Here is a 27,746-nt window from a genome sequence, read left to right as displayed (position 1 = left end):
TTCTTTTTCCCATATTCTTTATGTCACCAGAAGTAGACTTATCCTTCCCTTATTTTATCTCTGGCTCAAAGATAACATAAAAATCATTTTCAATGTTAACATTAGGTTGCCTCAAATTGGAACTTTGGGGCTGGTAATGTGGCTTGCCTAGCATGGAAGCCCTGGGTTCAATTCCTCAGTACCACATACCCAGAAAAAGCCGGAAAAAGTTCAGAGATAGTGTCCAGGCCCCAAGTTTAAGCCCCAGGGCTGGCAAAAGTAGTGAGCTGTGTGTGTGTGTGTGTGTGTGTGTGTGTGTGTGTGTGTGTGTGTGTGTGTGTGTGTGTGTGTGTGTGTGTGTGTGTGTGTGTGTGTGTGTGTGTGTGTGTGTGTGTGTGTGTGTGTGTGTGTGTGTGTGTGTGTGTGTGTGTGTGTGTGTGTGTGTGTGTGTGTGTGTGTGTGTGTGTGTTGGTTCTGGGGCTTGGACTCAGGGCCTGATCACTGTCCCTTCATTTTGTGTCCAGAATAGTTTTCTACCACTTGAGTCACAGCTCCACTTCTGGCTTCTTGGTAGTTTACTGGAGATAAGACACTCATCGACGTTCCTGCTTGGGCTGGCTTGGAACTGTGATCCTAAGATTTCAGTTCCCTGAATAGCTAGGCTTACAGGCTTAAGATAATGGTGCCCAGCCAAATCTGAATGCTTTGTAATTCTTTTAATTTGCATTCTGATCCAGGTACACAATGCACTTTGTGTTTATCCTTTAATGATGTTGGATTTCAAGTTTTGCACACATCCCTTTAAAAAATCAAAGCTATTGGGGCCAGGAGTTTGGCCTAGTGGTAGAGTGCTTGCCTAGCATGCACGAAGACCTGGGTTTGATTCCTCGGTACCACATACATAGAAAAAAGCCAGAAGTGGTGCTGAGGCTCAAGTGGTAGAGCTCTAGCCTTGAGAAAGTTCAAGGACAGGACTCAGGCCCTGAGCTCAAGCCCAGGACTGGCAAAAAAATAAACAAAAATGAAAGCTATTGAAGCTTTACATCTACCCTTTCGCTTTCTTCTCCAGCTTTCTTTGTAAGCACGCATTTTCTTTTGCTCACCACTGCCTTTTTTCACTCACTGGCCTCATATGAGCTAATGCCTGTACTTTCTGTACATTGTTCAACCCCTCCCTGAACTCTGGGTACCTACAAGGAGGTCTTACACTTGGCTATGTCAAGTTCTCTGGTTTCTCACACCCCATTCCATTAGCTCCTTGGTAATTACAATTGATAAAGGAGATCTCCTCCAGGCTTCCACAACACTGGAAGGTCATGTAAGATAAACAAAAAGACAGTGACAAATGATCCAAGCCAAAGATGAAAGTAGGAAGAAATAGAGCAGTTCTAGAACAAATTTTAAAAGGACTGACTACAGCTCAAGTTTTCCTCCTAGGCTCAGCCTTGTCCAACAGACAGAACTGAAATGAACAATACTAAGATGTTTGGAAGCTCTTGCCTCCTTCTTACCTTGAGTATGCTAACTCCGGGACTATCAGCACCACAGATCTTCTGGAACCACAGGAACTAGAGGACCTGAATTTCTTAAAGTCTCTCGGCCAAGACTGTCTTAGAAACAGGCCAGGCTGAGCGCACAGACTGGAGACAATCAGGAGAGCTGCTGAGGGATTGAGCATGACTGTAGTCAAGCAGACCTACTGAACATAAACCCCAAAGTCAGCAGGCTCTTCAGCCTGAGATACTGTCCTTGTTTGTGAAATGAGCCATTCCCGCTCACCTGACAGGTGCTGTCGGCTTCCTGCTGGCATCTGCTCAGCATTTACCAGCTCCATAGTGCTGATAGCTTTGATTGCAAACACCTGCAGCTCAGCTGAGGCCTGACTTACCACATATCCAGGGTAGGGCCCACTTTCAGGAAAGCAGCCTTTAGCCATTGATGAGGGCAATTTGATAGAGAACTACCCTAGTTTGTCACTCCCTACCCCCTAGGTGGGACGACTTGGCACCATATCTTCCCAAAGCATCCCAGCAGGTCTGGATCCCCATTGACCCCCACAAGGGTAAGCTTCCAACAGCATCCATCTTGATTGTCAGTATTGATTGACAGCTGAGCCGACATCCATTCTGGTGCTTCTGGGTTCCTCTTCCCCTTAGTAAATAGCTTGTATTCAGGCCCTGTACTCAGTCCTTGGGGGAGGGAGAGGGAAGAAGATGCCCTGATTGTGGGTCTTTAAATCCCATTCCTTGCTTTTCCTTCCCTTAGGGCTGGCACAAGTACCACTCTGTAGGAAATTGTCCTTGGAGACTCTCCCCCTAACTAGATGGCTCGTTTCCTGCCTCCCTAGGAGGGCAAGCATGAAGCACCTTCCACACTTTTCCATGTCTGCTCCTGAGTGGTGCAACTGATTACACAGAGCACTCATAGGAAACCAACCTGTCAGTCATTTGGGCCACACCTCCACTACCTTTCTACCAGCTTCTACCGGTGCCCTAAAGCAGTGGCTTTCAGGACATTATCCAAGGCTAATATATCCATATTTCCTGGAGTGAATGTTGAAACTGAAGTCACTTCAGCCTTATCACTCAATTAGAATTTATGCAGATGAAGCTCAGGGATCTTTCTCTCTTTCTTTCTTCTTTCTTTCTTTCTTTCTTTCTTTCTTTCTTTCTTTCTTTCTTTCTTTCCTTCTTTCTTCCTTTTGGTGGGTCATGGGGCTTGAACTTTGGACCTGGGCAATATCCCTGAGCTCTTCAGCACAAGGCAAGTGCTCTACGACTTGAGCCACAGAGCCATTTTTTTGTTGCTGTTTTCTGGTGATTCATTGGAGATAAGAATCTCCCGTGCTCTGGCTGGCTCTGAACCACAACATTCAGATCTCAGCCTCCTGAGTAGCTAAGAATTACAGGCATGAGCCATCAGGCACCTGGCTTGTAGGTATTTCTTGGTTTTGTTTTGTCTTGTCAGTGCTGGCAATCAAACCTAGGCCTTAGAATATATTAGGCAAGAAGAAGGTAGATTTCAAATAACTCCTCAGGGGACCTTACACAGCCCATCAGCACCAACTTACCCAGGCTGGCTAATTCAACAGAGCTAATTAAGCCAGGTATCAGTGGCTTATACCTATAATCCTCACAACTCAGGAGGCTGAGATCGGAGAATCACAGTTTAAAACTAGCTTGGGCAAGAAAATTCATGAGACTGTTATCTCTGGTTAACCACCAAAAAGCCAGAAGTGGAGCTGTGACTCAGTAGTAGAGTACTAGCCTCGAGCAACCAAGCTCATGGATGAACAGCACTCAGATCCCGATTGCAAGCCCCAGGTCAAACACCAAAAAAAGAAAAACATACTGAAAATAACAATTCTGTTCAGTATCAAATTGTTCACAAGGATCCAGGGCTGGGGATGTAGCTTAAAGGTACAGTCCTTTCCTACCATCCCCAAGGATGGTTTGATCCCTAATGCTGTAAAAAACAAATTTGAGTTCTTGGTTTTTTTTTTTTGCCAGTCCTGGGCTTGAACTCAGGGCCTGAGCACTGTCCTTCGACTTTCTCAAGGCTAGCGCTCTACCACTTGAGCCTCAGCACCACTTCTGGCTTTTTTCTAAGTATGTGGTACCAAGGAATTGAATCCGGGTCCTCGTGAATGCTAGGTAAGCACTGTACCACTAGGCCAAACTCCAGGCCCACAAATTTGAGTTCTATTTAAAGAAAGTGCCTGGAAAGATGCAGGTCAGGAAAGCTAGTGTTCCTTATCCTATTCTATCATTTTACCCCTCCCTTTCAGTACCAGCTAGTGTTTAGTTGACACTCCATTCTAGATACTCTTTTTATTGTAGTGTATAGAGGGGTTACAGTTATATTCATCAGATAGTAGGGGCATTACTTCTCATACATTGATAGCCCTTCTCATGTTCAATTCTAGGCACTCTTAAACAATGAGGAAACTGAGCACACAGATATAAGAGGCTGAGCCAAGGTCATACAAGCAGTAAACAGCAGCACTAGCAATGAATCCAGGCGATTTGATAACTAGAGCTCCCTTTTTGGAGCCATGCTGAACCTATTTGACAGAACTGACGTTGTGGCCTGTCTTGCTTACCATGTGCTTTCAATGGTTTTGTTGGTTCTTTCTTTTTTGGTGGCACTAACATTTGAACCCAGGACTTGCTGCTTGTTTTGTTCAGCTTGCTTGGCTCAGTTAATATTCTACCACTCAAACCACACCTCCACTTCTAATATTTCGCTTGTTAATTGGAGATAAGAGTATCAGGGCCTGGTACCAGTGGCTCATGCCTGTAATCCTAGCTATTCAGAGGGCTAGATATGAGGATTACAGTTCATTGCCAGCCCAGGCAGGAAAGTCTGGGAGTCTCTTACCTCCAATTAATCACAAGAAAACCAGAAGTGGCATTGTGACTCAAAGTGGTAGAGCAAAAAAAGCTCAGGGGCACGCCTAGGCACTGAGTTCAAGCCCAATGACTAACCAAAAAATAAAAAAACAAAACAAAACAAGCCTGGTTTGGCTTCAAGTCTAGATCCTCATATCTCAAGCCTCCTGAGCAGCTAGAATTAAGGCTTGAGCTACCACTGCGCAGCTCAGCCCTGCTTTTTTTTTTTTTTGCCAGTCCTGGGCTTGAGCTCAGAGACTGAGCACTGTCCTTGGCTCTTCTCAAGGCTAGAGCTCTACCACTTGAGCCTCAGCACCACTTCCAGCTTTTTTCTATGTATGTGGTACCGAGGAATTGAACCCGGGTCTTCATGCATGCTAGGCAAGCACTTTAACCACTAGGCCAAACTCCCGGCCCCTCAGCCCTGCTTTTACTAGTTATTTTGGAGGTGGAGTCTAGCAGATTTGTTTCTGCCCTGGCTGGCTTAGTACCTTGATCCTCTGGATCTCAGTCTCCAGAGTGACTGGGATTATAAGCATAAGCCACCAGTGCTGGACTTAAATGTTAATTTTTATCTCATCCCCAAATCAGTAAGGTGGACTATCTCTCCGTAGCACTGTGGCTTCTCACTATGATAAAACATGTCATCTATGTACTTGTATATTGATTGTATATTGGTAATAAAATTCATTAATAGCAATATGGTTTAAGCCTATATAAGTCTCCTTGTGTTCTGCCCCAAATCAAAATCTTTTTTTTGTATACTTTAACATACTATTCAGTTCATAAGCCACTAGCAACATAACTTTAAATTCATTAAAACTCAGTTTAATTAAAAACTCAGTTCTTCAGTCCCACTGGCCACATTTCAAGAGCTCAATAGAAAACGAATAGATACAAAACATTTTTACCAACACTTAATGTACTCTTACATAGTGCTACTTCAGAAGGTAACAGCACTGTTTTTTTTTCCCTTGAGTAAATATGTATGTATGTAGTACTGGGGATCAAACCCAGGGCCTGTGTATGCTAGGCAGGAACTCTACCCCTGAGCTACATTCTCAGCTCGGTTATAACTCATTTCTTGCCAGCTTCTGTAGATTCCTACACATCATTGGTAAAATCACATTGAGTCTTCCATACTGTGAGTCTCGGATATGAGTTGTAGGTTGTGATCTGAAGTGATTCCCGTCCCCCTCCACCATGAGTTCCAGGGAATGTTGGAGGCACTAGACGTTCTGCTTCCTCCAGCACTGCTTCTTTATTTAGAGGAACCTTCTGGAACCATCAAGGATATTCCCCCTTGCTTGCCAGTACTCAGCTCTCCTGGGCACCATCCCTCCCTTTTTCACATGGGAATGTGAAAGGCTTTAACACAAAACTGAATCTACTTTTCCCTCTCCATGTTCATATTTCACATTAGAAAAAAATATGACACCTTAACAATAAAAAAATTGGGAAATATCCAGCTTGGGGGCTTAAGTTATTTCCCACTGAGTATTGGAGGCTTCTGAAGATGTTAAGACGTCGGACAACACAAACACATGCCCACCAGAGCTGCTGCTTGTGTCTTTCTCTGTGCAGGACTTCAGTGGAGCTTTCTCCCACTGAGGTGGTTCTCTAGGCTCTGAATGGCAGAGATTTCATGCCACTAGTGTTTGGCCAATCATAACACTCCATCTCCTCCTTCACTGGATGTATGATCCCAAGTAGAGACAAATGGGATTTGTCTTTGGGACTTTTCTGTCTTTGGTCCTTGCTTATTTCCTTCCCATTAACCATCCATACACCCATCTGTGGATATGAGAAAAGCTTTTGCTGGGAATCTGGCCTAGTGGTAGAGTGCTTGCCTAGCGTGCATGAAGACCCAGGTTTGATTCCTCGGTACCACATATATAGAAAAAGCCAGAAATGGTTCTGTGGCTCAAGTGGTAGAGTGCTATCCTTGAAAAAGCCCAAGGACAGTGTCCAGGCCCTGAGTTCAAGCCCCAGGACTGGCAAAAAAAAAGGAAAGTGGCCCTGTGGCTTAAGGTGTAGAACACTAGCCTTGAGCTAAAGAGTCCAGGGACAGTGCCCAGGCCCAGAATTCAAGCCCCATGACCAACAACAAATGAGAGAGAGAGAGAGAGAGAGAGAGAGAGAGAGAGAGAGAGAGAGAGAGAGAGAGAGAGAGAGAGAGAGAGAGAGAGAGAGAATCTTGTATTTCCACTACACAGTATGACACTCAAGAGATAAGTCATTCTAAGAGAAGAAAGGAAGTAGCAGAAAGCTCTTATAATGTCATTTGATATCTTAAAGTCCCTGAAGGAAGTTCTCTCTCTAGACTCACCAGTTTCCTGGGCCAATAAATCCTCTTTTTCTTAACCTGCCTGGTATTGGATTTCTATTACTGGCACTAGAAATAGCATAGTACAAAAGCATTGACTAATGGGAAACCCACAGACACAACAGCATCCCCTAACTTACCCCTGGAATCACCCCAACTCTCTTCTACTACTGCCCTTACAAATGATATTCATGAAAATCTGGAATTGCTAAATTGTCCTGTTATTTTGGTATGATTTGTGAGACCTAGCAGCCTTACTTCTTCTTTAACATTAAAGAAATTGAATTTAGGTCAGTATATTATTAAAAACTGTATTCTAATTTTCATTTTAATATATTCCTTAATACTATTCATAATATATAAGGATAACGTTTGACTTTCCCCCATTTAACAAGTGATGCATGCTGCTTAATTTATTTCAAATTAAGTATGCATGAAAGAGCATGGTTTATCTACAAATTCAAAATGACATTTTAATATTGTGTTTGGGGTCCAAATGTGTATTAATATGTAGATTGAAATTTAACTATGTGTTGAAGCCCTCCAAACTGCTTTCATGACCTGATATTTTGGAATTCTTGAATTTTGTACTTAAAAAAAATCAATTACTTTATTATTATAATTTTCATGTTTTGTTTCTAAAAGAGGAGACACGAGGACTTTCCTGCTGGTATTTGCAAAGTACTCTCCAGAAATAACCCACTGAGGGGTTGGATCTTTTCATTTCCAATAAAGGAAAAGCCAAATCAGATAAAAATTGCTCCTTTTAACATTTGTTTTGAAGAACCAGAGTCATCTTAATGTGCTAAGAATGACCCTATGAATGTACCTCATAGGCCTGAGGTCAAAATTCAGAATTATCCTTTTTGTGTCCCTCATTGGCTTATTCTATCTTTTTTTTAACCTTTGAAATCATTTTAAGGATTCAGTAGCTCATTTTGTTTTTGAATCAGTATTACTGATGTCCTCTCTCTTTACTCAGTAATCTATCTGAGGACAAGCTAGACAACTGAATAAAATAACTGATGGCCTGTAAAATGGTCAATTACACCAAAGCAGGGGAAACAGCCAAGTGAGATACCAACCAAATTTCTTTTTTTTTCTTGCCTGTCCTGGGCCTTGAACTCAGGGCCTGGGCACTGCCCTTGGGCTTTCTCACGGCTAGAGCTCTACCACTTGAGCCACAGCATCACTTCCAGCTTTTTCTTTGTATGTGGTACTAAGGAATCAAGCCAGGTCTTTGTGCACACTAGGCAAGCATTCAACCACTAGGCCAAACTCCCGGCCCCACCAAGCAAATTTCTACAGAAGGCTTGGTATGAATCCACTCCTGAGAACTGTCCCAAACACCACATCCACACCTGGAAGGTTTTTACAGTTGGAATGAAAACACATTCCACTACTTGGTTATTGTTAACTATGGGGTTTGAACTCAGGGCCTGTGTGATGTCCCTGACCTTTTTGCTCAAGGTAGTACTCCACTACTTTGAGCCCCAGCGCCACCTCTGGATTTCTGGTGATTAACTGGAGATAATGGCTTCATGGACTTTTCTGTCCAGGCTGGCTTTGAACTGCAATCCTCAACTATCAACCTTCTGAGACCCACTAGTACCCAGCTGCTTTTGTTTGTTTGTTTTTTTAATATTTACTTTTTAAAAAGTAGTTGTACATGGGGCCAGGAGTTTGGCCTAATGGTAGAGTGCTTGCCTAGCGTGCATGAAGACCCGGGTTCGATTCCTTGGTACTTCATACTTAGAAAAAGCCAGAAGTGGTGCTGAGGCTCAAGTGGTAGAGTTCTAGCCTTGAGAAAAATCCAGGGGCAGTCCTCAGGCCCTGAGTAAACCCAGGACTGGCAAAAAAAGTGGTTGTACAAAAGGGTTTCAGTTTCAAACGTCAGGTTATGAGCATAATGAGTATAATGCATTTTGAACAATGTCACCCTGACATCATTTTCCCCTATCCTTCCCATCCCATCCCTATCCTCAAACTATGTGGTTCAATTTTTATACAATACACATTGAATCTAATGACTGCATTTGCTCACTCATCCTCCCCTATGAACATGTTTCTGTGTCCTGGTATTCATTTTGTTAAACAGTTGTTCAAAGTAGTTAAGGTATACCATTGGACTCATCCCCTTAGAATAGTGTCCTTTAGTCAATGTATTTGTGTTTATTTGCATATAATCCTGTATATGTCTTTATGTATGTATTTTATGTATGTATTTTAGATCTAACTTCCATATATGAGAAAAAATATATGGTATTTATCTCTGTGAACATGACTTACTGGGCAGGAAAGCCCAACAGATACTTATCTCCAATTAATCACAAAAAAAAACAGAAGTAGAGCGTAGAGCTGTGGCTCATGTGCTAGTGTTGAGCACAAAAAAAAATGCCAAGAGAGAGTGCTAGCCCTGAATTCAGTACCAAGATAAAGAAAAGAAAGAAGAAAAGTGAATGGAAGTGAAAAAGAATGAAAGAAAGGAAGGAAGAAGAAGGAAGGAAGGAGGGAGGGACAGAGAAAATGTTAGTGAATTTATCATTCTCCATAATACTAATCAACAATCCCTGGTAACAGGTACAGGACTCGAGTGGCCCCAAAGGCAATGGCTAAGCAGGAATGCCTGTGGTCTTTGGGGATCACATGTACTTTTATGTGAAGGTGGAAAAGATGGAATGGGAAGACCTGCTAGTTTTGACTGTCTACCAGGGGCCCTGGCTCCAGGAACACCTTTCTGGTTTAGAATAGGAGGGTCATGGTTCAAGGCCAGCCTGGGTAGAAAATTCATGAGACTCCATGTACATGAAGGAAAGCTGACATGGTGGTGCACATCTGTGGTCCTGGCAATGACAAGAAGCCTAGAGTAGATGAGTTCCAGCTCAGGCAGGAATGGAGATTACAGTGTAAAAATAACCAGCTGAAAACAGGGCTAGAGGCATGGCTCAGTGGTATAGCACCAGCCTAGCATATGCAAGATCAGCATGAGAGCCTGAGTTCAAGTCCCAGTACTGCTTGCTCTGCCATTCTTATCTACTTTTTCTGCAACTGAATCATGCTCAAAAACAGGTCATGAGGAGAAGTAGGAGGCAATTCAGAGGGGCTCATTGCATATAGTCAAAAATGATTCTGGACATGGAGCATGGTCCTAGGGCAGTCAGAAGGAATACGATCTACAGATCATGCTATGGATTGAAAAACAGACCATGCCCCCCTTAACTGCTAATTCCCTAATCACCTCAATGGCTGGTTACCATATTACAGTCATCATGAGAATCTTTTAAACCCTAGATTCTTTTCTTAGGACTATATTTCCATTTCCACTTTGCTTCAGAAACAAACTAGTACGACAACTAGAATAATATTCCTAGTTCTCTAGAAAACTTAATCATAGTTTTCGACAACCCTATACTTTCAAGATGTGATCACAAAGGACTCCCTCAATCCCTCCATTTCTTCCTTGCTGCAACTATCTATTCTTTTGATTTCCACAAGAGAACAGTTCTTTTCTTTTTTTCTGCCGATCTGAGGCTTGAATTCAGGGGCCCCCACCCTTGACGAGCTTTTTCACTCATAGATGGGTTTCTCTTGAACTGTCCTTGAACTTCACTCATCCTTCTCTGCCTCCTATGTAGATGAGATTATAGACATGAGCCACTACACCCAGCCAACAAACCCGGTATTGCATAAAGTAAATTTTCCAGGAAACAGACTGGCTCTCTAACACCCAAACTCTCTTGTTTTCAAGATATCACAGAGCTATAGCTAATGTTTTTCTTCTCTTTAAAGAAGGTGTTAACTGGGCACCAGTGACTGACACCTGTAAGCCTAGCTACTAAGGCTGCTGAGATTTGAGGATAGTGGTTCAAAGCTGGACTGGGCAGGAAAGTAGGTGAGACTCTGATGTCCAATGAAGCATAAAAAGTTTTGAAATGCAGGCCAGGAGTTTGGCCTAGTGGTTAAAGTGCTTGCCTAGCATGCATGAAGACCCGGGTTCGATTCCTCGGTACCACATATAGAAAAAAGCCAGAAATGGTTCTGAGGCTCAAGTGGAAGAGCTCTAGCCTTGAGAAAGCCCAAGGACAGTGCTCAGGCCCTGAGCTCAAGCCCAGGACTGGCAAAAAAAAGTTTGAAATGTAACTATGGCTCAAATGGTAGAGTACTAGCCTTGAGCAGAAAAACTCATCAACAGTGACCAAGAAGAGCCTAAGTTCAAGTACCAAGATAGGCAAAAAAGGTTTCAGTATAACTTGCTAGTAGTACTAGCAAGTTTTAAAACAAATCTTAATAGCATTGTGTCTAGACCATCACCTTTGGTATTTTTCTGTTTTCTTTATTGCCTAAAATACACAGATATATTTAGCTTTGGAGATCTGATGACTTAGGAAGCAATGGATCTCCAGCAAGAGATTATTAACTCCTTTCTTCCCTCCCCCCTCACCCAATCCTTGCATGTCTTTTCTACCATTTTACTAAGGAGAGGCATTTGAATTCGAGAGACAACCAGCATTTTGCCCCCAAGAAACTGAGACTTTGAACAGGCTCCTCTAAGAATAACTCAGGTTTAAATTTGGAAAATATAACACTCAGCCTGGAAAGCTGCCCTGTGATTGGCACACAGCCTTGGCTCTGCGTGTGGGTGGTCCTTGACCCAGCAGCAACAGCAGCAGCAGCTGAATATCAACATCTGGGAACCTATTAGAGATGCTCAATTTCACTCTTACCTGGCTAACTGTAGTTACCTGGGTATTCTGGCCTGTGTTTTCAGCTTTTGTGTGTTGCTTCTTCTCTTCAGCACCAGAGTGCCAGGCTGGGAATGTGGCTTAGTAGTAGTGCTTGCCTAGCATGAACAAAGCCCAGAATTCCATTCCTCAGCACCACATACACAGAAAAAGCCAGATGTGATGCTGTGGTTCAAGTGGTAGAGTGCTAGCCTTGAGCAAAAGGAGCTCAGGGACAGTGCTTGGGCCCTGAGTTCAAGCCCCAGGACTGGTATATAAAAAAAGAAGCAGAGTGCCCTTCTCACTGGTATAAAACTTTTCACCTGAGGTTGGCGTTGTAGCACTCTGGGGTCTCTCCAGATCAGAAACATCACTGCCATGTTGGAACTTGGTAAAAACGCACATTCTCAGGCCTCATCCTTGACCTATTATATCAGAAACTCAGATAGTGGGGCTCAGCCATTTGGGAGAATCAGTGAGATTCAATCATTTTCTGCTATATTTTTTTTGGGGGGGGTCAATTGTAGGGCTTGAACTCAGGGCCTGGGAGCTATCCCTAAACTTTTGTGCTCAAGATTAGTACTCTACCACTTTGAGACACAGCTCCACTTCCAGTTTTCTGTTTGTTATTTGAAGATATTAGTCTCACAGACTTTCCTTCATTGGCTGGCTTCAAACCACCATCCTCAGGTCTCAAACTTCTGAGTAGCTAAGATTACAGGCGTGAGCCACCACCCATCCATGCTTTGCTTTTGTACTTGTTCTGTGACTTGGATTTGTTCTGAAATACCAAACAGCTAGCTACCAAAGCCCATTTTGAAATTCCTATTAGTACTTTACAAACTTTTTTTTTTCCTTTTGCTGTTACTGGGGTTTTGAACTCAAGGCTTTGTGGTGGCTAGATAGGTACTCCATCACTGGAGCAATACCTCTCTCACACACCCCTGTCTGTCTGTGTCTGTCTGTCTGTCTTTCTCCCTCTCTCTGGCTTTCATTATTTTTCAAATAGGGTCCTGAGGTTTTCCCAGGCCACCCTGGACTGCAATTCCCCGAATTGTGAGAGACAGGGTAGCTGGGATGACAGGTATATATTACCTTGCCTGAAATTTTAATGCTTAATCTAGAAGCCACCAGTCTTTACTCCTGGGGGAAAAAATCTGAGAAAGACAGTTACAGAGAAGCAGACACCAATGTGTTGTAGACAGCCAATATCTGGTCATAAAATTAGAATTAGACACACATAAGTATCTGTCCTATTCTCTCAGTCAGTGTGAAGGCTTAAATGAAAGACCATGATTCTATTCTGTTTGCTGTTGGCTTCAAACTGTCCTTGGCCATGTTACTTGTAAAGCAATGTATCTCTTAGGATACTTGCATATTGAGTTTGTTGCTATGCTTTGTGAAATGGAAACTGTAGCATCCAAAGGTCTACAACTCTGATTGGTCATGTTATTCAATAATGGGTAGCTCTGGTAATAATATTTAAATTGGGGCTGGAAGCATAGCCTAGTGGTAGAGTGCATAAAAAAATTAAAAATAAAAATTAATAATATTTAAATTGTTGGTTCTAGTTTCTGTCCTTCTTAAGTGGAAAGGGAACTTTTGGGTTTCTTTTAGGCACTAAGGTGTTATAATCCTGTAGAACTGGATTCTATATTCAATCAGTAAAATCTTGCTTAAATGGCCAAGAAGATCCAGGGACTGGGAATGTGGTTTAGTGGTAGATTGCTTGCCTAGCATGCATGAATCCCTGGGTTTGATTCCTCATTACCACATAAACAGAAAAAAGCCAGAAGTGATACTGTCTCAAGTGGTAGAGTGCTAGCATTGAGCAAAAGGAAGCTCAGAGACAGTGCCCAGGCACTGAGTTCAAGCCCCAGGACTGGCAAAAAAAAAAAGGACATGGGATGAGGCTCTACTGGTATCTATGCAAGTTTAAGGCCTCGAGTTCAAAATGTAGGCACGACAAAATAAATCTTTTTTTTTCTTTTCTTTTCTTTTTAGATCTCAGCCTCCTGAGTAGCTAGGATTACAGGCGTGAGCCACTACTCCAGGTTTTTTTCTGTCTTTTTTTTTTAACGTCTGAAGTCAGGACTTGAATTTGGCACTTGATGGCTTTTGGCTGGCATTCTGCCAACTGAGCTATGCCTCCAACTTCCCACTTCTGGTATTTTGGTGGTTAATTAAAAGTAAGAGTCTCACAGACGTTCTTCCCCCGGCTAGCTTCAAACCTCAGGTCTCATCCTCCTGAGTTGCTAGGATTACAGGCATAAAGCACCATCCTCTGGGCAAGGCTCTATACACTCTTCACAACTAGGAGAACTTAACCCTTGCCTATCAGTGAAAGCGATGGGGCAGGAGGTGTGGTGGAGGTGGTGGGGGAAGGCTACAGCTTCTCTAATTGCCTCCCACCCTTCACATGAGCAGACTCTGGTCTTACAACAAAATCTCAAGTGTTCACCAAGCTCACCCAAGACATTCCCAGAAAAGTTGGCCCTCAGGCTGGGAGTTTAGCCTAGTGGTAAAGTGCTTGCCTGGCATGCATGAAGATACAGGTTCATTTCCCTAGTACCACATGCATGGAAAAGAGCTGGAAGTGGTGCTGTGGCTCAAGGGGTAGAGCTCTAGCCTTAAGGGAGACCCAATCATAGTGCTCAGGCCCTGAGTTCAAGCCCTAGAACTGGCAAAAAGAGAAAGAAAAGAAAAACTGGCTCTCTTGCCTGAGGCCTTGGAAGTCTGTCCTTTCCTGCTAGGAAATTTGGGGTTGACCTCAGCAAGGATGTGAAACAACTGTGATTGTCCTTTTGCTGGGTTGCTAAAGCGACCACCGAGCTTCCTGGCTCCTGTACTCTAATGAAAGGCGGCTCTACTGAGAATGGAACTACTGTCTGGGAGAGGAGTGGGCTTCACAGGCTGCTTCCTCCTGCGGTGAGTGGCAAGGGGGCAGTTGGAGTTTGGGGGAATCTTCTATTCCCCCTCATTCCTGAAGGAAGAAGCTCCAGGAGGGGGGATGAAGACAAGGTGCAGAGAGCCCCAAGTCCACCCTGGATGGGAAAGTGTTGCGGTGAAGTTTGAGGTTCTACTTTTTTAATTTACAGAAACATTCCCTGAAAAGTAGAGGACAATGCCCCCATGATCTCTCCCTTTCCTCCTGATTTCAGAGCATTCTCAGGCCCAGCTGGAGAAATGGCTGAGGTCGTGTTGTGTGTGAAGCTGGAGTCTGGTGCCCCCTTGTGGGCTGGAGATCTCAGAACAGGAAGGATTTGAAACAGACCTAGTTTGGCTGAGGGGTTGGGAAGGAAAGCTAACCACCTTTCCCACCGCAAACCCTGCAGCCTTTAGAATGCCTAAAGGGACCTCAGCTGCAGATCACCAAAGCTCTTTATGAAGGAGAGCAGAGCTGCTTCAGGGAGGACCCAAAAAAGGAAAAGCACAGCTACAGTGGAATCTAAGAGTACAAGCAGAAAACCAGAGTAGTCCCTTACCTCAACCCTGCCTGGAGACACCTCCACTTAGAAGACCCCATCAACAGATCTGGGAAAGGACCACTTTCATAGCAAGTTCTGCTTCCTTTTGCCTTTTTATGCCTTCTTTCCACCCCTAGACTCGAGGACACGATATTGAAGTTGTAATCAGGATTTTGGCCCACCAAAAGATCTACCCGATGTAGGTCAATGATGCAATGAATAACATGTCTGATCAAACAATCAAAAGATCTACCTAAGGCATCATGAAATGGGGGAGGGGAGGCCTTGATGTCCATCTTCCAAAGTACTGATTGGAAAATAAAAATAAAAATAGGTTCACTGAGCTGGGCGTGGTGGCTCACACCTGTAATTCTAGCTACTCAGGAGGCTGAGATCTGAGGATTGAGGTTCAAAGCCAGCCCAGCACTGAAGGACAAGAGACCCTTATCTCCAATTAACCACTAGAAAATGGGAAGTAGGGCTGTGGCTCCACGGATAGGGCGGTTGCCTTGAGCTGAAGAGCTCAGGGAGAGTCCCCAGGCTCAGAGATCAAGCGCCATGACCATATATATGGGTTCACTGTGTCCATCCATCATTAAGGTGAAACCCATCAATATATAACTTACACAAGCCCAGTTACAGGCCGCACCTAGAAGCAAACAGAAATGAACAGGAGCTGCTATTTATTTTTGTGTACATTGATACTTGGGAGAGGGAGGGAGATATTTGTTCTCAGTTTCCTTTGACAAAAAATCTGAATTAGTCTATGATGAATGACAAAAAGAACGAGTAAAATTGAAATTAAGAATCAAGAATAAGGTTCTGGAGCCACTGATTCACACATCTAATCCTAGATACTCAAGAAGCTGAGATGTGAAGATCATGGTTCACATCCAGCCCGTGCAAACAAATCCACAATTCTCTTTTTCCAGCTAGCCAGCAAAAAAAAAGCCAGAACTGGAGGTGTGACTCAAGTAGTGGAATGCCAGCTATGAATAGAAAAGGCCAAGAGACAGAGCACAAGGCCTTGAGTTCAAGCCTAGGAATCTGCAGGAAGGAAGGAAAGAAGGAAGGTAGGGAGGGAGAGAAGGGGAAAGGGAAAGGAAAGGATGATGAATGCCCATGAATCTAAATCTCAATGATTTCCCCTTCAAATCTGGTTCTGAACTTTCTTGTAGCGTAGAACTGGTATTTATCAGAAATAGGAAGATATACCACCTCCTCAGAGGACATACAGCTTCTCCTTTTTTTTCCTTGCTTCAAGTTTCAAGAGTAATGTTTTAGAATATTTACAGCACTTGTTTCTTTCCTTTTTTTGTCAGTCATGGGGCTTGAACTCGGGACCTGAGTGCTGTCCCTGAGCTCTTTAGCTCAAGGGACTAGTTAGGGCTCTACCACTTTGAGCCACAGCTCCACTTAGGGCTGAGAATGGTTAATTGGAGAGAAGAGTCTCCAGTGACTTTTCTGTTAGATCCTCAGATCTCATCCTCCTGAATAGCTAGGATTACAGGCATGAGCCATCATTGTCCAGCTTTTGCACTGATTTCTAAATTACTGGAATTACTAAATTACTTTGATTTTCAGCAGTGGGTTTCCAACAGTTTTAGCACTAGTGATATATTAATTGGGGCAGGGACTTCTACAGCAGTTACTTCATATTCTTTGAGGTGACTTTCTCTGGTATATTTATGGCGAGCCACCCAAAAGACTGTATAAACGCAACATTTCCAATATCAATGATTTTTATTTTTGGTACTAGCACTGGAGGGTTTGAACATAAGGCCTTGTGCTTGCCAGGCAGCCATTTGCACCACACTTCTACCCTTTTTTACTTAGTTGTTTTTCAGATAAGGTTTTGTGTCTCTGTCTAGGTCAGCCTTGGTCTCAATCCCTCTACCTATACCTCTTGCATAGCTGGGATTACAGAGTGAATCACCACACCTGGCTTGTTTTTTGAGACAGGTTTTTTTTTTGTTTTTCATCCCCCAGGCTGAAATCCCCCTGAGTAGTTGGGATTACAGACATGAGTTACGATGCCCAGGCTTAAGAGAATAGTGTAATCACCCACGCAGGGACTTTATACTGAGGATGTAAGTGAAAACATAGGGGCGTTTTGTATGAAAGGGCTAAATTCAAGACTGATGTAGGTTACACTGCTGTTTCTTCAAAGGTCACGGGCTTTAGCACATGAGGTTAATGGCCTTTGTAAAGCTGCTACAGTGGAATTCTCTCATCCCAGCAGCCCAGGCAGCTCATCTAATCTGCATATGCTAAAGTGGGTTCCAGGGAAGATGCCAAAATAAGCTCCTGTCCTCCCTCACCTTTACTTTAATCCCCACATAGGTTTTGCTTTTACCATATGGTAATTATTTCCAAATCACAAGTGCAAACACTCACTCTGATTGGAAAATTAGCAGATTTCAAACTCAGGTAATTTGTCCCTAATGAGGAACTTGTTGAACTGAATTTAACAATTAACTCGCACACCCTTTGCTGCCTGCGGCTACAGCAGGGAAGCTGAGAGATGCCGGAAGGAAGGGCAAGTCAAAGGCTGTGATTTGGCAGGGCTTCCAGTACAAGATACAAGCTAGGCTAGGAAAAGGCATGGTCACGGCACCTAAGAACATCAGGAACAGAGGTAAGATGTATGTATGTAGAATACTGCCACTTTCAATCATCTGCAAAAGTACGGAGATTAAGCCAGACACGGTGGCTCATGCCTGTAATCCTAGCTACTCAGGAGGCTGAAATCTGAGGATCAAGGTTAAAACCAGTCAGGGCACAAAAAGACCTGAGACTCTAATCTCCAACTAAACTCTAGAAAATGGGAAATGGAGCTTAGCTCAAGGGTAGAGTGGCAGTCTTGTGCTGAAGAGCTCAGTAACAGCACCCAGGCCAAGTTCAAGCCCCATGACCCCCCCCCACACACATTAAAAAGGTATGGAAACTAATGTAATAAACTTCTGTATAGCCATTCCCTAGCTCCCACCATTATCAACCCTTGGCCAATCTGGTTTCATTTGTGTCAGAACTAGTGCATGGAACTGGAGTGATCAGATGGACAGGAAAGAAGAGGTTGATGTGACCCTCCCCTCTCCCATTCCCATTGGAGTTCAAGCACTCAAGTTGACATAGGTGAGTTTGAGATGACTTACCTACCAGGATGGTCAGATCCTCTTCATGGGCATTTTGAAGACACATGTACCCTTTTCTTTCATGCTCTTTGTTCCCTGACAGGCGCCCCTAGATATCTACCTGCAGATTCAAAGTGCATGACCACCAGGGGCTCTTTTTGCCCAAGGCTGGCACTTTACCACTTTTAGCCACAGCGCCACTTCTGGTTTTCTGGTGATAAAGGTCTCATAGACTTTTCTGCTCAAGCTGGCTTTGAACCACAACCCCCAGAGTTCAACCTCCTCAGTAGCTACGGCTACAGGAGTGAGCCACCAGTGCTCATCTCTATTGTGTGTGGGGAGGGGCGTGGTTGTGTTTTTGAGAGGAGGCTTCCCTGTGTAGCACAGATAGTCCTGAACTCATGATGCTCCTTCCTCAGCCCCAAAAGTGAATTTCAGGTCAGCACCACAATGCCTGCATTCCAAATGGATTTCTGCCCTGGCATAAGGGTATTCATGGTACTTACAAATGTCTTTAATGAACAGCATTATCTTCTTCTCAAACTCCCACTGTGTGCTAAAGGCCCAACCAACCTAGATTCTCCTGTATGCTCGCCTGCGGGAACATTTTCTCTGTAACCTAGAAGCCACCAGCTTTCACCTAAACAACTAATAATTATTGTTTTCTGGTAAAGTCCTGAACACATGGCCTAGCAAATTTAGTTGGCCAAACGAATACAGATTTGTTTTGCGTTAGCAAAGAGCAGCTCTATTCTCGTGATACTACAATAAAGGAGCAGTTTCCTAACTGAAGTCTAAGGATCTGTGCTTCAAACTAGTAACAAATGGGAACCATTATAAGCTAATAAGCAAAGACCAGCCTTCCAGCTTTCCTCCTCATGCTACCTAGGCCTAATCCAAGCTGAGCTGTGTAGGGAATCCTCCTCACATAGGTTTGAAAATAAATACACATTGTGGGAATTTAATCAGGACACTTGTGGCAATTACTTCAAATGATCAATCCAGATGGGAACCCCTGGAAGAGAAGGAACAAAGGCCAGCTGATGAGAAACAAACAGAACAGAATTTATTTCCCTCCCCAGCAAGGGAGGGCACCAGCACTCAAGCACAGCTTCTGCTGTAGCTCCCAGCAGTACTTGAAAAGAGCAGATGGAAAGGGAGGAAGAACACCAAAGCTGGTGACCCTGTGAGGGCAGCAGGTGTCTACTTGGCTCCCAAGGTCGAGCAGCAATTCTTCCTCGTAGTTGTTCTCTGCTCTGGCTTGAGGCATGAGTATCACTGGCTGCGATGGGCTCAGTTTCTCTCCCAAGGAAATTTGGACTAGCTGGTTTGAAGTTGGTCCGGTCTTTCTTGAATAGTATCCATAGGACAGTAGAACAATACAATACAACAGTTACTGGTCCTTTACTAATTGTTTTGAGAACTGATGATGACATTTCCTTTTTCCTGTTTTTAGGGGAGGAGGATAGGACAAAAGGCAGGTGAACGTACATGTGTACATATAAAAGGTTTTTTGTATGCAGACTGTTCTTCAAAGTTGCAACAGAAAAGCTATAAGAGGCACTAAATGAACAGATAAAATTATGTGTGTACCAACAATCAAACTGTATACAGACAAAAACAATCAAGCATGGATACATATGACAACATAAGGAAATATATCTTGTCCGGATATACACTGTGCCATGAGTACACCTTTTACTGATGCATATTGCAACATGAATGAAGCCTGAAAACAAGACAAGTAGCCTGGGCTACTGGGCAAAATTTGAACTTTCAAATGTAAATTACAGTTAGTTAAAAAAAACTCAAAAAATCAAGTAAAAGGTTGGAATTTATTTGAGTTCAAGCTGGTGTGCTTTGTGAGATGCCAAGTGAGGCAAGACTCAGGGTTTTGGAACAGTTGGGGTGGCTTTCTTTGCTTTACTTTTCTTCCGGTTTGTGTGCCTGGAATGATGAGGCTGAACATTCTGCACCGGCAATGTGGCTTCGGGGAATGGACCCTGCCTGACCCCTGGCTGTGCACTCTGGGCCTGTCCCTGCACCTGCTGTGGCTGGGCAGAAGGAGAGGACTGGAAATTCTGCAGAACAATGTTGGGCCCAGATGTTGGCTGGCCCAACAGAGTTGCCTGGGGGAGCAGAAAACTCCCCACTCCAGCAAGGGTAACAAGTACAGCTTGAGGAGATGACTGGGCCCACTGTTGACCACTAGACCCCTGAACAGGCACAGCCCACTGTTGACCATTAGACCCCTGAACAGGCACAGCCCACTGTTGACCATTAGACCCCTGAACAGGGGTGGACCACTGTTGACTGCTAGACACCTGAAGAGGAGTGAGCCACTGTTGATTGTTAGATACCTGAATGGGAGTGACCCACTGTTGACTGTTGGACCCCTGAAGAGGGGTGACCCACTGTTGACTGCTGGACCCCTGAAGAGGGGTGACCCACTGTTGACTGCTAGCCCCCTGAGCAGGAGTTAGCCACTGTTGATTGCTAGACCCCTGAAGAGGGGTGACCCACTGTTGACTACTAGACCCCTGAAGAGGAGTGACCCACTGTTGACTGCTAGACCCCTGAAGAGGGATGGCCCATTGTTGACTGCTAGATCCCTGCACTGAAGCCGGGGGTACTAATTGTTGAGAAGGAGGTGCCCTGGATTGCAGAAGTTGTTGCTGTGGAAGCAACTGATAAAACTGAGGCTGGGGGTTCAAGACAACAGAACCTGGAGGGATCTGCACTGTTATGGGATTTGAAGTATTATTCACAAGAAACTGCATCGCCATCGGAGAAGGGGGTTGCATTAACCCAATAGAGTCATTGGGCAGCTGAACTCCCAGGGACACAAGGCCACCAGATGGAGGAACCTGCCCAGGAATAGGGGCACCAGGGGGACAGACCAGCCCCAAGACCGAGCCACTTACCAAAACTGAAGATTTTTGTGTCTCCTGGGGGGATTTGGGGTTACTTGAATTGGTGGGGCCCTTGGTGGTCTCGGTGCTAGCAGGGGCATTGGCACTGGGAGGTAGTTGACTTCTGTTGCCAACCCCGGCTCTGGACTCCCCAGCCAGGCTGGCTGGCTTGGGAGCAGGAGCAGGAGGAGGAGTGGGATCAAGAGGGGAAGCAGGAGTGGGAGTGGGAGTGGAGGCAGGACTAGGAGCGGGAGGAGGGGTAGGACTGGGATTAGGAGAGGGGGCAGAACTGGGAATAGGAATGGGGGCAGGACTGGGAGCAGGAGGGGGAGCAAGGGTGGGAGAGGGAACAGATGTGGAAGGAGGCGAGGGAGTAGGTGGGGGAGCAAGACTGGAAGGGGGAGCAGTAGCTGCACTGGGAGTGGGAGCCTGAGTGGGGGTGGGAAGAGGGACGGGGACAGCAGGGGGAGAGGGAGTAGGCTTGGGAGCAAGCCTGGGAGGGCGTGGGGGAGGGGGTGGAGGAGGGGGAGGGGGTGGAGGAGGGGGCGGGGGAAGAGGTTTGGGGGCAATCCTGGGAGGGAACCTGGGAGGAGGTTTGGGAGGAGGCTTGGGAGCAGGTTTGGGAGGAGGAGCTGGACCAGGAGCCAGACGCCTGAGCTTCCTGGAGCTCCTGGCCTCGTGGCCCAGACTTTTTGGTTCTGAGATACTGGGGAGACTAGCTCCTATCTCCACAGGTAATTCTGAGGAGACAGATGGCTCCCACCAGGAGGAAGGCAGTTTGGGCTTCTTCCCTGAAGAGGCTTTGCTGGGAGCAGCTGAACCACTGGACCTGCTTTCCGTTTTACTGGACAGTGAACTTGCAGTGTTGCCGGGAACAGACTCCGGGCTTGCACCAGTAGCCCGGGTCCCTGAATTAGGCTTTGACCCAACCATCAAAGCATCTAAAGAATAACTTGAGAAGATGTAGGGGGGACTCATCTGGTTTTCAGTTGTAACTTCTTTAGGTGCCCAGGGACTGTCAGAAAGAAGTGGATCATTAAGGGACTGCATGATAATCAAGTTCATGTCTCTAGGCGGACCCCCAGGTTCATATGCAAATGAAAACTCATCTCTCGCCTCAGGCACAGTCCAGGCTGCTGCCTGTGAGTCTCCCAAAGGAACCAACTGACTTCCTTTAGCATATCTTTGCATATCTATTTCAGAAGGCACATCCAGATCACATAGTCTAGGCTGTTCTATATCCCCAGACTCTACTGCTGCTGCTGAAATCATCAGGTCATAAGGGTTGCTCCTTCTTTCCGCTTGCTTTTTGCAAGCTGTCTTTGCCTCGAACCCAGGACTTGCTGTGTATTTAGGCAGTTCCCATTGCCAATCTACACTGTGCCATGGAGACCGCATGAAGCTAGGTCTCACTGACTCATCCCTCACGTTCTGCCTCTTGCACAACAGTCTGTTGGGAGTGCAGGTGCCAGAGACAGAAGGATCAAGGCACAATGGATCTGCTGTTGCTAAGATCATCTGATTCTCAAACTCATGTTTCTCTTCCTGAGTCCAATGATGGCCGCCACTTATCATGCACTCCATATCACTCATTAGCGCCTGCATCTTTGGTTTCAAGAGAATATGCTGACTTTGGTAACCAGAAAGTTCCCTATTACTGCACTGCCGATAGTCACGGATTTCTGCTAAGACACAGCCATGATGGAAAAGGTTCACCTCAGAGTTTTCCAAGATATTGAGCAGATAGGGAGGCAATTCTTCGGCATCTAAAAACTCAAGCAATTTCTCTCCTGAATAAGGCAATGCAATGCTCTCTGAAAGGGAGCCATCTTTGTCCAAGATCATTGCAAAACAGCCCTGATCTCCTGGGTTGAGGTCAATCACCAGACAAGGGAAGTCCTCTTTCCTGACAAGCTGGTCTAGCAAACTCTCATGGCTTCTGAACTCCCCCACCTCAGTCTCCTTTTCACATTCTTCCACATAAATGTCATAAAGTTTTTCCTGTAGAGATTTTTCCTCACTAGGTGAGGATCTCGTTCTAGGAGCCCTCTGTTGGCCATTGCCATTGGCATTGTCTGTATCTTCCAATGCTTGTTCTAGAGATTTCTGCATGATCGCACAAAACTGGGCCGCTAAAAGAAAAGAACAGATGCTCTTCAGCGGTGGGGATGGAGGAGGAGGCAGACGGGGTGAGACGGGAAGGACTTATGCCCGTAAAGCTACTTACTTATGCTCCTGTAAAACTTTACACGCAGTGGAACTGGAGCTGTGACTCACGTAGTAAAGCACCAGCCATGCGCAGAAAATGCTACAGGATGCGCCCAGGCCCTAAGTTCAAGCCCCGGGACCGACGCAGAGCGGCAAATGCGCCATCGCGCACGTGCACACACGCAAAAAGGTGCAAGACCTTGATTTCCTGCCCCAGTACTGGTAAGAGAAAGAAGAAAATGAGAAATGAGAAACTTTCCAACTCTATACAGAAGCCAATAGCCTTAACTCAACACGTGCACCAAAGCAACCCAACCCCCAGCCATCACAGAAAAGTTGAGAAGTTCTGAAAAGTACCTGTACCTTTGGCGGCTTCAGTCGCGTTCTCTCTTGCTATAATCCCAGTAACCCGGTCGCGCTAAACTGGTCCCGGTACCCTCCGTGGTGCCGATGGGCAATGAAAGTGGCTCCGGTCTACCAATTACCGTTACTACACATGCGCACTTTGTAGGCATGCGCCAAGACCTTTTGGCCTTAGCGTAACCTTGTAACCCTCCACGGTGGGCGTGGGGGTTCAGTTCAAAGTTTTCTGTTTGACTTTACAGCTATACAGACAAGGTCCGATCAGCCAATAAAAATCTAAGACACTTTTTGCCCTCGACTGTTTCCCCATCCATCAATTTTCAGACTTCTGTTGTTGTCAAAGTTGTCATTCACGTTGGTGGAATCTTAAAGAACTGTTGCTTCTGTAATGTCCTGCCTCTGATGTTTTGTTCACGCTGTTCCCCGTCCTTCCCCAATTCCGTCCAACATCAGTGGCTCAGGCCTATACTCGCACTACTCAGGAGACTGAGATCTGAGGATCGTTGCTCAAAGCCAACCCAGGAAGGAAAGTCTCTGAGAATCATTTCTCCAGTTAACCACCAGAAAGCCAGAAGCGAAGCCCCAACCTTGAGTAAAAGACCTCAGAGACAGCAACCAAGACCTGAGTTCAAACTCTAGGACTTGCAATCACAATAAAATGTAAGTTGGGGCCGGGAGTTTGGCCTAGTGGTAGACTGCTCGCCTAGCATGCAGGAAGCCCTGGGTTCGATTCCTCAGTGCCACATACATAGAAAAAAGCTGGAAGTGGTGCTGAGGCTCAAGTGGTAGAGCTCTAGCCTTGAGAAAGCCCGAGGACAGTGCTCAGACCCTGAGCTCAAGCCCAGGACTGGCAAGAAAATTTTTAAAAATAAAATGTAAGTTAAAAATAATAAAGCAGGGCTGGGAGTGTGGCCTATTGGTAAACTGCTTTGCCTAGCATGTGCAAAGCCCTGGGTTAGATTCTTCAGTACCACATACACAGAAAAAGGGGGAAGTGGTGCTGTGGCTCACCTGGTAGAGCAGTAGCCTTGAGAAAGCCCAAGGACAGTGCCTAGGCCCTCAGTTCAAGCCCCTGGAGTGGCTAATAATAATAAAGCACTATGGGACCATTTTCCACCCTGATTTGCAGTCTTTGAGCATGGTTCAAGTGCACCTACTGACATACTGGGATGCATCTCCCTGAGCTGTAAGGTATATCCACCCAGTCAATTCTGATTTGAAGTGATCTTTAGTTGTTTCTCTGACTCTGTCCCCGTTTTTTTTTTCCTGCTCCACTTTCAGTTCTCATAAGAGTGTCATGGACTTTCCTTCCTTGGCATGCTTCAAACCTGGATTCTCACATCTCAGTCTTCTGAGTGAGACACTGGTAACTACTGCAAAAACTTTTTTTTTGCCAGTCCTGGAACTTGAACTCATTGCCTGAGCACTGTCCTTGTGCTTTCTCAAGGCTACTGTTCTACCACTTGAGCCACAGCAGCACTTCCTGCTTTATTTGTATGTATGTGGTACCAAGGAATCGAACCTGGGTTTTCATGCATGCTAGGCAAGCACTCTACTACTAGGCCAAACCCCTGACCCCTCAAAAACTTCTTTAAAAACTATTTTTAATTGGGTTATTTTCTTACCATTGAAGTTTAAGAATTCTGAAATAGTCTGCTTTAAATACATTAGGAATCTGTGTTTTGCAAATCTTTTCTCTAAGTCTGTATATTTATTTTATTTTATTTTTTTGTGGATCATGGGGCTCAATCTCAGCCTGGGCTTTGTCCCTGAGCTCTTTAGCCTAAGGCTACCACCCCACCCTTAAGCCAAGCCCCACTTCCTGTTTTATAGAGGTTAATTGGAGTCTCACATTCTTTTGTGCCGGGGCTGGCTTTGAACCTTGATCCTCAGATCTCAGCCTCCTGAGTAGCTAGGATTACAGGCATGAGCCACCCCGCCCAGCTATATACTTTACTTTTGCATTTATTTTAGTGGTACTGAGGATTGAATTTAGGACCTTGTACTTGCTAGCTAGCTGCTCTCCTAACCCTATTTCTGTACTTTTTTGTCAGTCCTGGGACTTGAACTCAGGGCCTGAACACTGTCCTTGGGCTTTCTCAAGGCTAGAGTTCTGCTACCTGAGCCACAGCACCACTTCTGGCTTTTTCTGTGTATGTGGTACTGAGGAATGGAACCCGGGTCTTGGTGCACGCAAGGCAAGCACTCTGCCACTAGGCCAAAATTCCCGTCCCTCTGTACTTTCTTAAGTGCCCTTTGAAGAGCAGAAATTTCTTAATTTTGATAAAGTCCAATTTTTCAGGGTTTTAAATTTTTTTCCAGATTGTGTTTATGGAAAGAAATCTAAAATATTTTCTGCTCTAAGGTCATGAAAATATTTCTCTATGTTTCCTTCTTGTAGTTTTATAATGTTAAGCTTTTACCATTACATTTGTGGTTTATCTTGAGTTCATTTTTGTTAAGTTTGAAATCATGTAGTTCTTTTTTTCAGGATACTAGAGTTTGAATCCAGGGCTTTGAACTTGCTAAGTATGCACTGTCACACTTAAACCACATTCTTAGTCCTTTTCTTAGCTTTTCATTGTTTTTCAAATGAGGGTCTGGGACACTCTAGCCTCTGAGCCTCCAATTGATACATTTCTGCAGTTGGGATGACTGGTTTACACAACACCATGCCCAGCTTTTTATTGGTTGAGATAAGAGTGGGGTGGTCCTCACAAACTTTTCTCATAAACAAGCCTGGAACTGTGATTCCTTTCCTCTCAGCCTCCTGAGCTATGAGGATTATAGGTATGAGCTAGCTAACACTCGCAGATTCTTCTTTTCTTTTTCTTTATTCTTTTTTTTTGTGGGGGTCATGGGGCTTGAATTCTGGGCCTGGGTGCTGTCCCTGAGTTCTTCAGCTCAAAACTAACACCCTTCCCATTTTTCTAGTGATTAATTGGAGATAAGAGTCTCAAGTTCTTTAGTGCCCAGGCCGGCTTGGAATTGTGATCCTCAGATCTCAGCCTCCTGAGTAGCTAGGACTACAGGCGTTAGCCACTGCACCCAGCTTTATTTTTTGGTGGGGGGTGGGGGGAGACAGTATCCAGCTTTGTAGTCCAGGCTGGCCTCAAACTCATAATCTGCCTGCTTCAGGAAGATCTGCTTACTGATCTTCCAAGTGCTGGCATTACAAGTATGTACCACCTGCCCAGTATACCTATTTTGTTCTTTTGAAAATTAGATTGCTTCAGTAAACTTTTATTTCCTTGGAATAGTAGGGAACTAATGTACAGTATTAGGAGATATAGCTAACATTTTGTTTAGCTTTTTATTTTTTCTCAGTTGTGGGGCTTGAACTCAGGCGTTTAGCTTAATAAATGTACACAAGGCATGAACTGGAATAAGGGAAGGAAGAAAACAAGTTAGGAAGAGATTGCAAGTACTTTTAGCAGAGGTGGGGAGCTTTCAGCCACAGGCCACATAAAGCAAGAGAGGCATTTTGGTGGGGGCATATTTCCCACAAGACAAGGTTTACCTTTCTCCTTAAATCAAAATGCTGCATAGACTAACCTTAAGAAAAAAAATGACAGGACAGTGTCTAGGCCCTGAGTTCAAGCCTAGTACTGCCCTAAAAAAAACTGCATAGAAGATGAATGGATACAGAAAATGTGGTATATACACACAATGGAATTCTACATAGTCAACAGACAAGATAAAATAATGGCATTCGCAGGGAAGTGGATGAATCTAGAGCGAATCATGTTGAGTGAGACAAGTCAAGACATAAGGAACAAAAGGCGCATGGTATCCTTAATATGCGGCTATTAAATCCAAAGAGTACAAGAGCGAGGACTCAATAACTGCATACCAAAGCTATGGACATGGTAATGGAAATACAAACATAACTATATAGACATAAAAACCTATGACTCTATAGACAATGTTTTATTTCATAAATTGATATGTTTCTATGACATACAAACCCTTAGCCTAATTTTGATTAAGTTCTAAATACTAAGTCCCAGTGATTGTAAATAGAGATTCCATCCTTGAACACTTGTGTGTTAAACTTGTCATTTAAAATATGATGTAAAAATCAATATTAATAAATTCTTTAAATAAAAAAAAGAATCTCACAGTGGCAAAAAAACTGCATAAAAGTTTGGGGTCTTATTAACATTTATGTGAGGAATTGTAAATTGTAAATGTGAGGACTGCAGAAATCACAGCCTCTCTATTTCCTATTTTTTTCCAAAGTGA

General features: G+C 44.5%; 1 protein-coding gene across 1 annotated transcript; it reads right to left on the bottom strand.

Annotated features, from left to right (window-relative positions):
- Positions 1-19,149: 19,149 nt before the first annotated feature.
- On the bottom strand, positions 19,150-23,195 carry LOC150040478 (uncharacterized). The gene is made up of 3 exons (XM_090326573.1): positions 23,158-23,195; positions 21,514-23,062; positions 19,150-21,423 (listed from the first exon to the last, which is right to left on the bottom strand). Exons 2-3 carry the CDS (start codon positions 23,040-23,042, stop codon positions 19,905-19,907), a joined length of 3,048 nt encoding a protein of 1,015 aa, XP_090182699.1. The 5' UTR covers positions 23,043-23,062; positions 23,158-23,195; the 3' UTR covers positions 19,150-19,904.
- Between the last annotated feature and the right edge of the window lie 4,551 nt (positions 23,196-27,746).

This window comes from Megascapheus bottae, chromosome X (genome assembly GCF_031878675.1).
Source record: "Megascapheus bottae isolate mThoBot1 chromosome X, mThoBot2.hap1, whole genome shotgun sequence".
Taxonomy (NCBI): Eukaryota; Metazoa; Chordata; class Mammalia; order Rodentia; family Geomyidae; genus Megascapheus; species Megascapheus bottae.
Note: the sequence above shows the minus strand (reverse complement) of the source record. Positions and strands in the feature narration are given on the sequence as shown.